A 15,963-nucleotide genomic window follows, 5' to 3' on the forward strand; every position below is an offset into this window, starting at 1 on the left:
TAAAATAGTCAGGAAATGGAAATTGTGAACTTTTTTCTCTTGAATGAGCTTGGGACTGGGAATAAGGAGAGCAGTTTCTCTTCTATCACCTTTCAACCATATCTCATCACACAAGGTAGGTGTGATCCTGACCTTTTCACCTACCCCTTAAATAGATCTTAGATTGACACAGCACATAAAGCGTTTAGAATTTAAACAAATGGAAGATGGTATTGAAGTATAAAAGATGTTTGTTTTTTAATGTTGATAACATTACCTACACATTTAAGTTTTTCTTGTGTTTCTATATTGCTAGATACTGCTTTCTCCTCCTCCATATCTAGGAGATGTCATGTTGGTGCTTGCACCTCACCTAAGTGATGTGCACTGAAATGTTGCATCTTGTAGATGTCTTTTTACTTGGGTGTTTTCCAGCTGCTGGAAATACCTGTGCTTTCCTTCCTTAGCCCTACATCTACCCTTGCTAAGCTTGGTTAACCTTATAGTTGAACCCTTGTAACTCTGTCATCTCCCAGGTTTACGTCTCGTTTTCTGATAAAGAAAGATCTAATGTTTTAGGTTTACTTTTCATCTGTCATGAAAATTAATCCTTCATTTGATCTGATTTTCCATAAATAAATAAATGGATAAGTGAATGCCTCTCCTTGCAAGTCTAAATTACCTTAGTAAAAAGAGTAGATAAATGTATGCGTCACCAGGATGAAACAAAGATTTACCACTTGAATAAGACCTGTACATATATAATTCTTCAGTAGTTTTTATGTAATGATAGTTGCAAAGATGAAGGAAAATGCAAAGCCCTTATTTTGCCTTGGAAGAAGTGGTTCTTTAGTTTAATTATTAACCCATTGCAGAAGTTTCATTGCCATTTAATTATGTTGCTCACTATTCAGGGCAAAACACTCTGACCTCCATAAATGTAGTGTCCCTTTCCCCTACCTGTTGGGAGCAGCAGCATGGCTAGCCAGGAGAAAAATAAGGCAGGGAATACCTCAGCGTGTCTCTCTGTTTTTTTTTTTTTCTCAGTTTCTCAGATTTTTGCTCCTATACCAAATGGTTGGGGGAAAAAAACCTCACTGTTTTCATGGCAACATGAAGAACGTCTTTTGTAATGTAACAGTAGTAGTGCCTAATGAGGTGTTGAGTTAAAAAAATTTTTTTATAGCTATAATATTTTATTGAGCTATAATTTATATGTAGTAAAATACAAAATCTTAAATGTATGATGTAATGAATTTTGATCAGTGTGTACTATGTATATGTGTAATCGTCACCCAGGTAAAGAATATTTTTATCACTCCGGAAAGTACCTTTCATTACTATAGAATTCTAAGAAACTTTTTTGCAAACTGGATGGGAATAGTTTGAGAAATTTAATAATCAATGTGTATATTGGGGCACCTGGTTGGCTCAGTCGGTTTAGTGTTTGGCTTTGGCTCAGGTCATAATCTTGCGGTTTGTGACTTTGAACCCTGCACTGGGCTCTCTGCTGTTAGTGCAGACCTGCTTTAGATCCTCTCTTCCCTTCTCTCTCTGCCCCTCTCCTGCTTGTGCTCTCTCAAAAATAAAAAATACTTCATTAAAAAAAAAGTTGTGTATAAAATTTTTTTAGGTAGCTGGACAGCAGTTAACTTAATCTTTTTTTCTCTACCTTTACAAAAATGAATTCTGCTGAACGTTAGTTTTATTCTAACATAGAGTTTGAATTTCCTGAAATACCATATATTTGCAGATGAAGAGACCCAGATATAAGGCAGTCTTACATTTTCTCAATAAGAGAAAGAAGTGTTTTGGTCAACTTGAATATAGAAACCTTTAAGGGTATAGGTGAAGTAATTAAATGTCTAGTTAAAGTGCTAATTGCACATATATGTATTAAGACTCTAATTTAACTTTTTATTTTGAGATAATTGTAGATTTGTATGCAGTTGTAAAGAAAATAACAAAGAGATTTATATTCTCTATTTTATCACTATGATGACTTCACATGCTTATTTAAGATCACAGGTTATATAAAATTGTATGCATTTGTGTATGTTCCCAATGTAAATTTTAAATGTTTTACTTATTTAAATTTTGTTTTTGAGAGAGAGCAAGTAGGGGAGGGGGAGAGAGCTGAACAGAGGACTTGAAGTGGGCTCTGTGCTGACAGTACAGAGCCTGCTTGGGACCCCCTCTCTCTTTCTCACTCACTCCCACTCTCTCGGCACCTCCTCTGCTTGTTTGCTTTTTCTCAAAATAAACGAACATTAAAAAAAAAACAACTAGGTTTTCCACACTCTCTTTATGAAACCAATCTATTTGAACTTTCTGCATCTTCACAGACATCAGTGTCTTCAATGTTTACTAAAACCACATTTAAAGTTATTGAGCACAGTTTTTCAGTTATTCACTTCCTTACAAGTTATTTGAGGTAGAACACTGTAAAAATTTGTAAATGTTGCTCTTACTGGAAATTTTATCTGAAGCCACAAGAATCCATTCATATAACACTAGGAGAATTGCCATCATTTTAATGTTATTTGTAATCTTCCTAACATTCCAAGGCTTTTATTGTGTTGCTTTTTAAGTCATCTTCAAAAACCTTTTTCAGTGGGACCGACTACTTGTAATTATGAGATCATACTCCAGAAAATAGTATGAAGTCTGTATTTAAAACATGCATGCATTTTACTCCCCTTAAAACTTGAGAACTTTAAGGCCTCACCCTTTTCACAGACTCTGACTGGATAAATGCCCCTGGGCATTTAATTCTATTGATATGGTCTTCCTCTTTTGAAACCTCCCCATGCCCTTTCCCTGGGTTTTTCACTTTTAGGTTTTTTGGAAGCTCTTCTTTCTCCCCCGTTGGCATTTAGTATAAGATTACTGGTACCAGCCTCAGAAGTAAAGACTTAATTGTAAAACAGGTGTGTGTGTGTGTGTGTGTGTGTGTGTGTGTGTGTGTGTGTGTGTGTTTATGGATAATTTTAGGGGAAGAAATCCTTTCCTTATATTTGGGCATATATGGTAAGACAGCTGCAGCCACTGTATACCATTTTGTGTTAGAGTTGATAATGTCATTAGCTTCTCTTATGTGGAAAAATTATTTGGCATTTTTATTTAGTTCATTGTTTTTCCTCCTTTCCTGTGAGAGCTGTTACGTTTTAATTTTTGTCTTTCTTTTTACTAGTTTATTGATGGACGTGGCTCATCTTGTTTTGTTAGCTAGTGCTGGACTAAGCTCTCAGTAATGTATACAGGGTCACAGATGATCAGGTGACTTGTTTTACATTTATATGTCTTTTTAGTGTAGGGACTTAAAACACATAAAACCAGAGGTGTATGCTGTGTCCTTGCTTTCCTTGAATTTGGGTATAAAATGTTAAGATACTGTTCATTACAGTACCCCAACTGGAATCTAAGTTGTTAAATTGAAATTATCTTTTAAAGTAGTATGACCCATATTGCTACATTCTAGAAATGATCCTCCTTATTAACCACCCCATCTTTTTCTTTGTAATATTCCCTTAAAAAGAAAACTTTGCAGACATTGTCTGAATGATTTAGAGTGATGTGTAACAGTTGAGACAGGCTGGATGCACTGTTGAAAGCCTCCTTTGTCATTGCCAGCTAGAATGTCATCTGTTTGAACTGTCCTTTTTCTTGTTTGCCCGGGATGAGCAAAGAGTGATGATTTAGTAGAGCTGTTTCTTGCTTCCTAGCTGTTGTAGGAAGTTAGACTTTCTGGCTGTAAGTGTACGAGTTGGCACACAAATTGTTACTGGCCTTTAATCATCTAATCTTACTTCTAGGCAACTGGAAAGATTTTTAGAGTGGAGAAGGCTTTGTGATTTGATTTTTCCTTCTCTTCTTTCACCTCCCTCTCCCTTCCTTGTTCCCCAACCTCTCCTCCCTCCTCTCTTTCTTATAGATTATTAAAGAAGGTTAAACTAGGAAATGTGACTAATTGCTTTTTACAGATCAGTTCTCTTCTTTAAGAAGGAAACCGCATTGGGGTGCCCAGCTGGCTCAGTCAGAAGAGTGTTTGACTCTTGATCTCAGGGTGGTGAGTTTTAGCCCCAGGTTCAGTGTAGAGATTACTTTAAAAAAAAAAAAAAAGGAAATCACTTTGTAGTCTAAATTTTTGTAGTTTTATTGATCCATGTCTAACCTAGAGAAATTTAGGGACCTTAAGATTGGAAGGAAGGGCTTTGGTATGTTTCCATGCTGGTACTGTTGTTTTCTTTTTGACTCTTTTTATTTATTTATTTTTTTTGTGCCTCAGTTTCTTCCTCATTGTTGGACCAAAAATAGTATTATTGTTGAAGGAACATTGATATGGTTACAGTGTTTTTTATTTCCACATTAAAACAAATTTTTTAAAGTTTATTTATTTTGAGAGAGAGGGAGAAGGAGAGGGAGACAGAGAGAGAGAGAGGGAGGGAGGGAGGGAGAGACTGTGCAGGTGGGAGGGGCAGAAAGGGAGGGAGAGGGAGAGAGTCCCAACCAGGCTCCATGCTGTCAGTGCAGACCCCGACTCGGGGCTTGAACTCACAAAACTGTGAGATCATGACCTGAACCAAAACCAAGAGTTGGCTGCTTAACCGACTGAGCCACCCGGGCACCCCTCCGCATTTATATTAAAATATTTAGTGGGGGAGGACCTGGCATGTATATGTTTCCTGGGTAGGGATATACAATAGTGTTATATGGAGATCAAGAAAATACAAAATGTTTCTAGGATTTTCAAAAATTAGTAGTGTTGTTTTAATTCCCCATGATGAATTAATTAGAAGTTAATTGATTCTTCATTAAGAAATTGATACCCTTCAAAATTGGAAAATTTTTTATTTTGGGAGAAAACAGATTAAGATAACCATTTCTCCCATCAAGCAAAGATTTTAAAGTAATAATACTTAATGCTGGTGAAACTGTATTGAAAAAAGTACTTTCAGATCCTTTTGAGGACAGTGTAAATTGGTAGAACTTACCTGGTAAGGAATTTGGCAATACTTACTAAAACCATACTTTTTCATCTAGAAATTCTCCTCAGAATCAATTTTAATGAAAGATTTATGACCAAAGATTTATATCCCCAAATGCTCATTATAGGAATATTTATAACAAAAAACCTGGGCAAAGACTGAACATCCAAAAACTAAGTGAATGACTAAATAAATTATAGGATTAGTATGTACTGGACTATTAAAGAGCAACAAACATGGTGTTTGTTTTTTTTTTAATATTTAATATTTATTTTTGAGAGTGAGTGAGAGAGCGTGAGTAGGAGAGGGTTAGAGAGAGAGAGGGAGAGAGACAGAATCTGAAGCAGGCTCTAGGCTTTGAGCTGTCAGCACAGAGCCCGACATGGGGCTGGAACCCACGAACTGGGAGATCATGACCAGAGCTGAAGTTGGATGCCCAGCTAACTGAGCCACCCCTCCAGGCACCCCCAACAAGCATGTTTTTCAAGAATACGTAATGACAGGGAAATAGTAAACGTAAATACAAAATGTAAATGAAATTTACATATTTTTTTAACACTTTTAAAAGTAAAATATGTGATCTATGCAAAAGAGAATATGTAACGTGTATGTGTTATGACACCTAATAAAATGCACGCCTATGAACGTACCATACAATTTTACCAACACTGTTCTTAATTATGTATACCCATAGGATAAGAAGGAGTTATTTCATAATGTTAACAATTCTCATTTTGGGGGATTGGATTATCATTGATCTTTAATTTTCACTTAAATCTTTATGTTCTTTTTCTAAACTCTGTACAAGGGTCATGTATTTTCAAAACTAGAAAATATTAAACATTTATTGAAAGGAGAGAAAAATTTAAGCTGGTTTCTTTCCAACTCCATTTCATTGGAAAGAAACTTCTGAAAGTGTCTGCCACCTGTTATCTCCTGAGTGACAAATCATGGCCAGGTACATAGGGTGGCATTATCTCCCAGTTGTAGGTAATACAGTATGACAGAGCTCCTGAGAAATGACAGGCAGACAGCTACAGGAATTGTGGGTGCCCTTTCTTCTAGATAGTGTTGAATGACCTTTACAAAATACATTTTTTAAATCTACTTAGGGTTTCATGTGTCATGCCTTCAGGAAGGGGGATTCATTTCTTCATTTAACAAATATTGGGTACCTATTAAGTACTAGGCAGGAGTGACCAAGAGGGTCATTTGTTAAAAGAAAACAGGAAGAGGGACTGATTTAAATTGGTGGTCAGGTGAAGCCTGAGGAGGTTTGAACCAGGACCTGAGTGACAAGAAAGAGCTAGTCTTACTGTGATTTGAGGGTAGAAGAAACAGCATGGGCAAGAGCTCTACAGCACATTCTAGGAACAGGAAAAAAGGCCAGTGTGGTTGGAATGTGGTAAGTGAGGGTTGCAAAATGGTGAGAAATAAAGAGGGGAGGTAGGCAGAGCAAGACCATGAGGGAACTAAATGGTTTTGGTAAGATGTTTGAATTTTGTATTAAATGCAGTAGGAAATTGTTGGATGGCATTAAGCAAGAAATAGCATGATTTAATTTGCTTTTAAAAGATTACTCATTGCAAAATCATTTTAAGAAATCAAGAGTGGGAATGGAGAGACCACTAAAAAGTCATTTACAATGACCCAGGTATGAGGTAATGGTTGCCAGAGTGGAAGCATTGACAAAGGAGAGGGTAGATAAGTTTGAGGTCTGTTTGGAAATAGACCCAGTGGATCTTGCTGAGTACTGTGTATGAGAGACTACAGGAAAGACGGAAATCAAAGTTGGTTTCTAGAATTTTGACTTGAGCAACTGGAAAGAAGGTGTTGTTATTCATAAAAGTGGATAAAATGCATCAGGCAAGTTTGGGAGTATTGAAAGTTCTAGTTTGAAATGTTGACTCTGAGCTGCATTTTGAGATATCAAATAGGCATTTTAATACATGAGTTTGGAGCAAGGTGAAGAGGTTTGGGATGAGTGCGAACATTTATTTGTGAGTCTATTGTTTAGATACAATATTTAAAGCCATGGGAGAAGTGGAGGTAACAGGGACTGAGTCCTGGGACCTCCAGGTAAAGGTCTTGACATTGGAGGAGGAGCCAGCAAAGGTGGCTAAAAGAGAGCAGTTAGGTGAGGAAAACTAGGTTTGGGGGGGGCGGGTAAATTTGATCTAGGATCCAAGCAACAAGAAGGCAAAAGTAAAGAGAGTTTCAAGAGGGATGGATCTGGATGAATGCTGTTGAGTGGGAGGCATTGAGATGATCAGAGACCTAACTGTGTATTTGTTTTGTGAGACTGCCATAACAAATTAACACAAATTGGATGACTTAAAACAACAGAGACTTAGGGGAACCTGGGTGGCTCTCTCGGTTAAGCATCTGAGACTCGATTTTGGCTCAGGTCATGATCTTGAGGTTGTGAGTTTGAGCCTGGTGTTGGGCTTCTTGCTACTGACGGCACTGAGCCTGCTTGAGATTCTCTCTCTCCTCTCTCTTTGCTCTTCCCCCACTCTATCTGTCAAACAATAAATAAACTTAAAAAACAACAATAGAGATTTATTCTCTTAAAGTTCTGGAAGCTGGAAGTCCAAAATCTGGCAGAGCTGCCTTCTCGCTGTGGGGCCCTAGGGAAGAATCCATTCCTTCCCTTTTCCAGCTTCTGTTAGCAGTCCCAGTATTCCTGGGTTTGTGGCCACGTTCCTACAGCTCTACCTCATCTTTATATCATTTTCTCCTCTGTGTGTCTCTCCAGACTCCTTTACCCTTTCTCAGAAATGCTTGTTATATCATTTAGGGCCCACCTGAATAATACAGGGTAAACTCAAAATCTTTAAGTTGTCTGCAAAGACCTTTTTTCCAGATAAAATAAATTCTAGGGATTAGGATTTGTTATCTTTGGATGGCCATTATTCAAGCCACTAATCCTTGGTTTTAGAAACGTGGTAGCCTTTGGAGATCTCAATAAGAGCTGTTTCTTTGGAGCAGTGGGACATAAGAGAATCCTGTTTACCTTTCATGTTTGCTATCACATAGAGAACTCTGTTGTCTGTCCCAAGACTGCAAGTTGATCACACTGCTTTTCCATGGGCAGTCGGTAGTCGTAGGCCTATGGTTAGCTTCAAGTTTCACATGTCGAACATGAGAAAGGAGAAAAGTTCTCAGAAGCCTCTGCCAGTTCTTTCAAGTTCTGTTTTGCTGACCTGTGTGATCCAAGTTGGCATTACCAGTGGCCATTATTTCTATAGCCAAAGGTTGGCTTATTTTAGATTTCAGGCATCTCCGTTTTGATTAATAATATCAGTGGCTGTATTATGTCTTTCACAACCTCATTGATAAGCATGTTGCTGGAAAATTCCTATTCAGAAAGTGGGATGAATGTCATTTAAGTAAAATTTAGGTATGGTGGGTATTTTAAATAAATTCTCTGAAAAGAATAGGGGATGCAGAGAAAAATGCTATTTTGCCGTTTTTTTCCTTAACCAGTTTTGTGAAACACAAATGGTAACACTGCACACTTGGTGCCGAGCTGCCCTCAGTGGTTCTTTGCAGGCGTTCCATGATACCTGCTGGATGTGGGGGGCAGCAGAAGTGATAAACAAATTACCTCTTGCTTTCAGTGCTGCTGCATGGACAAAGATAGTGACCATATCTGGAAGAGCCCTGCTTTCCTGGGGGGAATTTCTGGTAACAAAGATATTCTTTCATCCTCAGTTCTCTTTCAGTTGGAACTGAAATAACTGTCAGTCAAGGTTGCTTCCCTGCACATACATGTGTATGTACATTTGGAGGGGAAGTCAGGGATTGGGCTTTATCCTGTTGGAAGGTTCTGCTTTCTCAGGGAGCTGACTCGATTACCATACATTCAGTCTTTACTCATGGGACCATTTTCCCAAACAACCAGAGTGCTGACTTGGGAATTATTTGTACTCTTCTGCTTCTGTATTGGGGGCAGAGGCCTTAATTTGGGTGAAAAGAACACAGGCTTTGCAGTTAGGCAGACCAGGGTCATCCACTTGTTCTGTAACCTTTGGCAAGTTATATACCCTCTGGAAGGCTCCCTTTCCTCGTTTGGTAAAGTGGGTTGAAGGCATCTGGTATGCTTACCACATGTAGGTAACATAATAAATGTTAGATTCCACTCTTAATAACATCTTTTCATCTCTTTGTTCATTTTTATTCATTTAGTGATAGTTAAGATTTCCTTACTGCCTTTGATGTCTTTATATTAAGCAGAATTCTAAAGAAAGATCCTCCAGTTGACGTAGCATCTCTTTTGGGAAATAGAAGCAATGACTCCCCCACCCCCACCCCAATTTTGTCACCCTGTGACGGTTGCTTACCCTTAGGTCTTGGGTTCCAGTATAGAGGGAAACCTTCATAGCCATCAGGGAATACTTCCTGAGGGAGGCTTTCATTAATTATAAACTTTACTAGGAAGGGCAGAAGAAAGTTGGCTTATTCTGTGTAGGAGCAGCTCTGGGCAAAGACTAAGATTTTGGGAGGGGTGTTGCTGGGGAATGAGGCTGTAAATAGGTCAGCTTATATCCAACAGAGAGTATTGTAGGAGGTTTTTGGAAGATGGCTGTAGGAATGAGTGCACTTGGGAGAGAATCAGGAAGGGAAACAGCGATGAGAAGAACTTCATAGACAAGTTATTGATTGCCCGCCCTGTTGTGCCTGGGATGCTGTGTGGTACCAGGTGCTGTGTTATGCTGTGAACAAAGGATGGCCTTTGGCATTGGCTCAGGCCCAAGGTCATTTATTTTCTCTGCCGTTTCCTAATTCTGTGACCTTGGGCAAATGCTAGCTGGTCAAATGGAGATGAGACTGTCCTTGATTTCCTAAGATCCCTCAATTTAATAACACCGTGGAGGAGGTGGTAGGAATATTTCATTAATTTAGTCATCATCTATAGCCAATCATATGATGTTTCCTGATTCTAGACATTTTAATGTGATTTTTTTAAAGTGCATTTTTAGAAGCAAGCAATATGGTAATACCTATCTCACAGATATTGGGTTTATTAATAAGATAATGTGTTTAGTGTCCATCAGAGTTAGTGTTCAGTGAGTTGTAGCCATTATTAACAGATGAAAGGACATGAAAAATAATTTGATTGGTAACATCTGAAGAAAGAATTTTAAACTACAGGGTCATAATGTGACCAGGATCTGAAATAGGACGAGAATGAAAAGAAAGAAGAGGACATAAAAATTTAAGTAATGTTATGGAGATAAATAAGTATATATCTGGGGAGAAAGTTTTACTCCTTTAGAGACAAAAGTTTCGTTGTCTGTAGTGATAATTTTGTGGTATATGTTCCAGTGTGAACAGATGGAAAGTGGTAATCTTGTGGGACAAATTGACTCCTGTGTCGTCATCAGGGCATGTTAGAGTAATTCTGAACTTGCTGCTACTTAATTTCTGAGTTTTGCTAATCACAAAAAACAAAGCATTGGTTAACTCACTGATAATAAAGTATCATATTTTGTTTTTGTTCTTTTGTTTGTTTTGTCTCCTTGTGGGAGAGGGTGGTTGGTTAGTTTATTAGTTTATTAGTTTATTAGTTCAGTTGCCTGGCCAGGGGATTCTTGCTTACATTTCAAACATCTTTATGTTTTCATTAGAGTAATACTGAATTTTTAGCTCTTCTTTCTTTTCTTTCTTTTTTTTTTGCCCCAGGTCCAGCAAGACTATGAACCTCTGTTCCAAATGCTTTGCTGGTAAGTGCAGAAAAAAGGTTTTTAATTTATTTTTATTTTTCTTTTTTGATTGTTTTTAAGATGATCTAAATTATTTGGCCTCCTTTTGTGTTTATGCATGGGGTTTTGTTTTCTTTGCTGGTGTGTGAAAGCAGATTCTGCTTACCAAGATGCTTCATATATTTGTTAGGATTATTAAAATAGCCTTCCCTGAGTGAAATGAAATCATCTGTGTACTTGCACCAAGCTTTCCATAGTTTACAGTTGTTGATGTATAGTGGAACTGTAAAATTTTGTGTTGTTGTAGGGTAATACACGTTCATCTCTGATCTTGACTTGAAATTCTGCTTTTGCCCGTGAGCATATAAGAGAAAGGATATTTTCATGTTGGAGTCAGGAAGAAAATCATGCCGAATTAGCCCTTTCTAATCCCGTCCCTTATTGAAATCACTTTGGGTAAATCACTTAATCTCTTTAGACCTTAGAGTTGTCATTTTTAACATGAAGGGCTTGGGACTTGATGTTTGCCAAGGTCCTTTTCCAGCCCCCAAATGCTATTTGGTTGACTCCTTAAATTATGACTCCTTCATGAACTTAAACCTTCATTTTTAAAAAAAATTTCATATCTGATGATCTTAATAAAATACCTGAGTCTTTACTAACTGAGAGATGTTTAACTTTCCTTTTCTACTCATTCTGTCGTAGATAAAGCTGGACGCTAGTTAAAGTGCTAAGGACAGACTTTGAACAGTAATATATAGCAATAGGGAAGAGTTCAGTTTGAACACAACTTTTATTCATGCTGAAGTGACTGGCATTTTAAATGGAGAATGAGGGAATAAGGAGGGGTTGCTCACTTGGCTTAGTAGTCCAGGAAGTGAAAAATCACAAAGGGTTTGTCGGTGTAAATGATGACTAGGTTGGTTGTATCTATTAGCAGACTGTCTGGAAGTTAGGATCCTGCCCTCCTACTGAGATTGAGAGACTGAGGCCCTATCCTTTCTAATGTTTACATTTTAAAGAAATGTTTTTCATGTCCTTGACAGGGATTCCTGAGATGTAGGAGACGCATACGCATCTCAAAGGGACAGAGGAAGAATTTACAGTTGTAAAAATCTCTTTTCAGTAAATGGTCTAAGATAGGATGTTCAGAGGCCTGTAGTCAGGTGTTACAGCTAATAAAACCTTAAATTCTTTAGGCAGCCTTGAGCTTTCTTAGGCAGGCACTTTAAGAGGGACTGGGGTCATCCTAGGGATGGGGTCTTGATTAGAAACTGTGTTAGTGTTTGTTTAAATATTTTAATGTTTGGGGCGGGGGGTGGAGTCTGTAGTTTTTATAAGCTGAGATTGAGTTCTAGTTGAGCAGAGGGCTCAGATGAGCCTGCTAGAGATTGGCCAAGGAGAGAATTTTTGTCAGTTTTCACCTTCTATTCATTATGCTATTTAGGCTTTAGTCGTTTACATTTATGCCTAAGCTAGGGGATTGGTGGGAGGGAGTTGCAGGGCCCAGGGTTGGGGAAGGTACTTTATATCTGTTAAAAGTTTGGAATTTGTCAAATACTTTAGGTCTTTAAAAGAAAAAAAAATATTGGTAAGTTTGGTTTTTATCCAACTTTTAATAGTATCTCTGCCATTAAATGAATGTATTCTGCTCTTTTTACTTACATGTCTACAATTGCAGATATGAAGAACTACTTCCTCATTGGTGAGAGTTTAAATTTTATGGTAAAGATGAAAGTAGCAATGAGACAGAATGTATATTAGATTGATGACTGTCTCCATATATTGCTAGCTTCCCCTTACAATTCAGTAAAGAGTGGCTTTGGGAGAAAGGGCTCATGTCAAATCAAGAACTGTCTCTTGTCCCTAACTGAATATACAATTTTAGAAATTATCACCTATGGTCTTTGCATTTCTTTGTACTTGTTACAGTTTTATTTTTTATGGTTATAATTGTTTATTGTCTCTCTGGTGATTTGTGTACATTTACTCTTTATACAGCTTTGTCATTTTTGCTTTTAAAAATATTAAGGGTATTTTCAAGTGCGTAAAGAAAATAATCTTTTTCCTTCTGTATCCCCATATTCTTAATGTCTTCAGTGTCATTTGACATCATTTGAAAGGAATGATTAGTAACACACTGCTTGCGGAAGTAGCATTTGGTGTTCTTTTTGAAGTACAGGAAAAAAGTCACTGAACTTTACAATATATTTGTGGATTTCATTCCTGAATGAAAGTAGAGTGTAGAGGCATGAGATGTATAGAACAACAAGAAGATTATTTTGGTCAAAGCCACTGTGATTTTCAGTACTCTTTTAAAGTATACCATGAAGTATACAATGTACTTTTAAAAGATGGAAAAATTACTTTAAAAACAGCTGTTGTGTCCCATTAGGGACACATTTATTTTGCTTTTCAAAATAAATCTATGTGGTGGAAAAGTAAGTGAGTTTGTTGGAACTTGTTTACGTAAAATTGAAGTGAGTAAAAACATGTTTAAAATCTTGTTGAAATGGATTACCAAGTTAGGAACTGTGGGTGCCGGTTTAAAGCTCACTTTGATGACTGTTTGCTTCCATTGAAATATTCTGCCAAATGGTGAGCACTTGCCCTAGTAACTACTACTGCTTCAGATCCCCCCCCCCCCCCCCCCCCTTTTTTTTATATAAAAGACTCCTGAGCTGTTTGAGGGAAAGAACATGAGTGTATGCAAAGTCAGAGTTACTAAAAAACCATTGAATTGTTAATTTTGCAGGTAAATTATATGCAAATAATAGTGTTTCTCCATATTGTTAGAATAAGAAATGTATATCCAAGCTGGCTGGATTTGCTGTTCTTAACAAGCTTGCAGCTTAACCAAAATTCGTCTCTTTGAAATGGGAAGATACGGTTTTTATTTTTATTTTTTGACATCTAGATTCCTGGTTTGGCATGGCTGAAATCCTTTTAGGCCATTTGGAGTCACCCCCAGCCCCCAAAATGTGCAGTATGCTACTTTGTTAGCCTTAAAGTGCCTTTGACCTGAAGACCCTTATCATCCCAAGATTTTCTTGTGCCAGAATCACTATGGTATTTAAAGGAAATATTCTGGGAAGGCACTAAGAAATGATTGACTGTAGTGTTATGATTTGAGGTACAGTGGATTGGAAACACTCTTCTGGGTTCTCTTTACCTGAGGTTATTATTTATAGTCTTAAAAAAAAAAAACAGGAGAAGTTAATTTTATCATAGTATATTTTTTCCATTCCCATAAGTATTTGTTGTTTTCCTACTTTATTGTCAATCCCCCTTTTATGTGTTATTTTTTTTCTTCAAATCACAATTTTGAATATTTGTTTGAAAATGTGAATATATCTCTCTTTTAAGACTAAGACTGTTCTGTGAGCAGAAACCAGAGACATCTGCAGTTTGGATAAGGAATTCTCCCACCTTGGAGTTGATATATTATCCTTCCAGTTGTGTGTTAGTTATTTTTGTATTATCTCTAAAAAAAGATTTATTTAACAGATTTTCAGTTTATTTGAAGTTATGGAAAGAATGTCTAAACTATTGAAAAGGGTGGTATTTAAGCACCCTTGAACTTAAGTTATCAATTGATCTTGCCACACAGATCTTTTTAATTTATATAACTATTGAGCATGTTTTTTGGTCTAATTTTGGCTTTTCTATCCCCTTGATAATATTCTAAAATATTCTTTCATACTGTCCTTTTAGTAAACATTTTTATATTGTTGTTTGACTTTACCAAAAAAATCGGTAAATGTAATTTCTGTAATAGCCACAAAATTTCATGATATGGTATTTGTAGTTATGTTATGGTGAATAAACACTTACTGGTTGAAACAATACTTTCTAATGCACTTTTTCTTTTTCTTTTTTTTAAAAAAAAAATTTTTTTTTTTAACGTTTATTTTTGAGACAGAGAGAGACAGAACATGAACGGGGGAGGGTCAGAGAGAGAGAGGGAGACACAGAATCTGAAACAGGCTCCAGGCTCTGAGCTGTCAGCACAGAGCCTGATGCGGGGCTTGAACTCACGAACCGCAAGATCATGACCTGAGCCGAAGTCGGATGCTTAACCGACTGAGCCACCCAGGCGCCCCACTAATGCACTTTTTCAAAACTGGTGTTGTGATTCATTTGTGGTTAGAGAAATCAATTCAGTGGGTCATGACTGCATTTAAAAAATTGCCTAGAGGGTGCCTGGGTGGCTCAGTCGGTTGGGCGGCCGACTTCGGCTCGGGTCATGATCTCGTGGTCCGTGAGTTCGAGCCCCGCGTCGGGCTCCGTGCTGACAGCTCAGAGCCTGGAGCCTGCTTCGGATTCTGTGTCTCCCTCTCTCTGACCCTCCTCCGTTCATGCTCTGTCTCTCTCTGTCTCAAAAATAAACGTTAAAAAAAATTGACTAGAATAGGAAATAATCAGTGCATCACAAATATTAAAGGCAAGTATTGTTTTGTGAAACCTTTGTTTGAGTTACATATGTAAATGAAAATAGCGCGTAATAGGTTGTGATGTAAATATATATTACCAGGGTTATGATTTAAAAACCACTGTGGTTTAAAAATCACTGAATTGCAGAAATCCACTAGAAAGTCATTGAATTATTTGACATCCCATTTTCTTTGGAAAATAGTACATATTTCTTTTCTGTCTTTAGGCAAAACATTAACCAGTTGATTTTTTTTTGTGACCTTTGTCTACTGTGAGCTCTTGAATAGTTTGAATTACATGATTTTCTGTATGTAAGCATGAACTAACCTGATTGCTTAGGTTAAAATATATATGAAAAGTCAAGCATAGCACCTAAAGGGTGCCTCTTACAAAGGTAAAAATGACCTTTGGTTATGGTATCATTTATTTTCTGTTTGAGTGCAAACCCAGTTTATGAATTTGTGAGTTGGATACTAACTGGCCTTTGATATTTTGGGACATTTGGTACCTCATTCACAAAGACCTCTTGTATTACCATATTAGCAATGCTTTTCACAGAATGTTTTTGCTAAATAAAAGTATGGGTGAGAAAAGAAGCAGGATGGCCACAAGTGGGGAAGGCAGAATTTTTTTACATTTTTCTATTAAAAAAATTAAAAAAAAATTTTTTTTAATGTTTATTTCTGAGACAGAGACAGAACATGAGTGGGGCAGGGGCAGAGAGAGAGAGAGGGAGACACAGCATCAGAAGCAGGCTCTAGGCTCTGAGCTGTCAGCACAGAGCCCGACGCGGGGCTCGAAGTCACAAACCATGAGATCATGACCTGAGCCAAAGTCGGCTCAACTGACTGAGC

At 37.4% G+C, this 15,963-nt stretch overlaps 1 protein-coding gene across 1 annotated transcript in view; it reads left to right on the forward strand.

Annotated features, from left to right (window-relative positions):
• ZFAND3 (zinc finger AN1-type containing 3) overlaps positions 1-15,963 on the forward strand; it is a 324,760-nt gene that overhangs the window by 96,166 nt on the left and 212,631 nt on the right. The window contains exon 2 of the mRNA XM_030315419.1: positions 10,656-10,696. Coding sequence (XP_030171279.1) covers positions 10,656-10,696 — 41 coding nt within the window. The remainder of the gene's footprint in view (positions 1-10,655; positions 10,697-15,963) is intronic.

This window comes from Lynx canadensis, chromosome B2, assembly GCF_007474595.2.
Source record: "Lynx canadensis isolate LIC74 chromosome B2, mLynCan4.pri.v2, whole genome shotgun sequence".
Lineage (NCBI taxonomy): Eukaryota > Metazoa > Chordata > Mammalia > Carnivora > Felidae > Lynx > Lynx canadensis.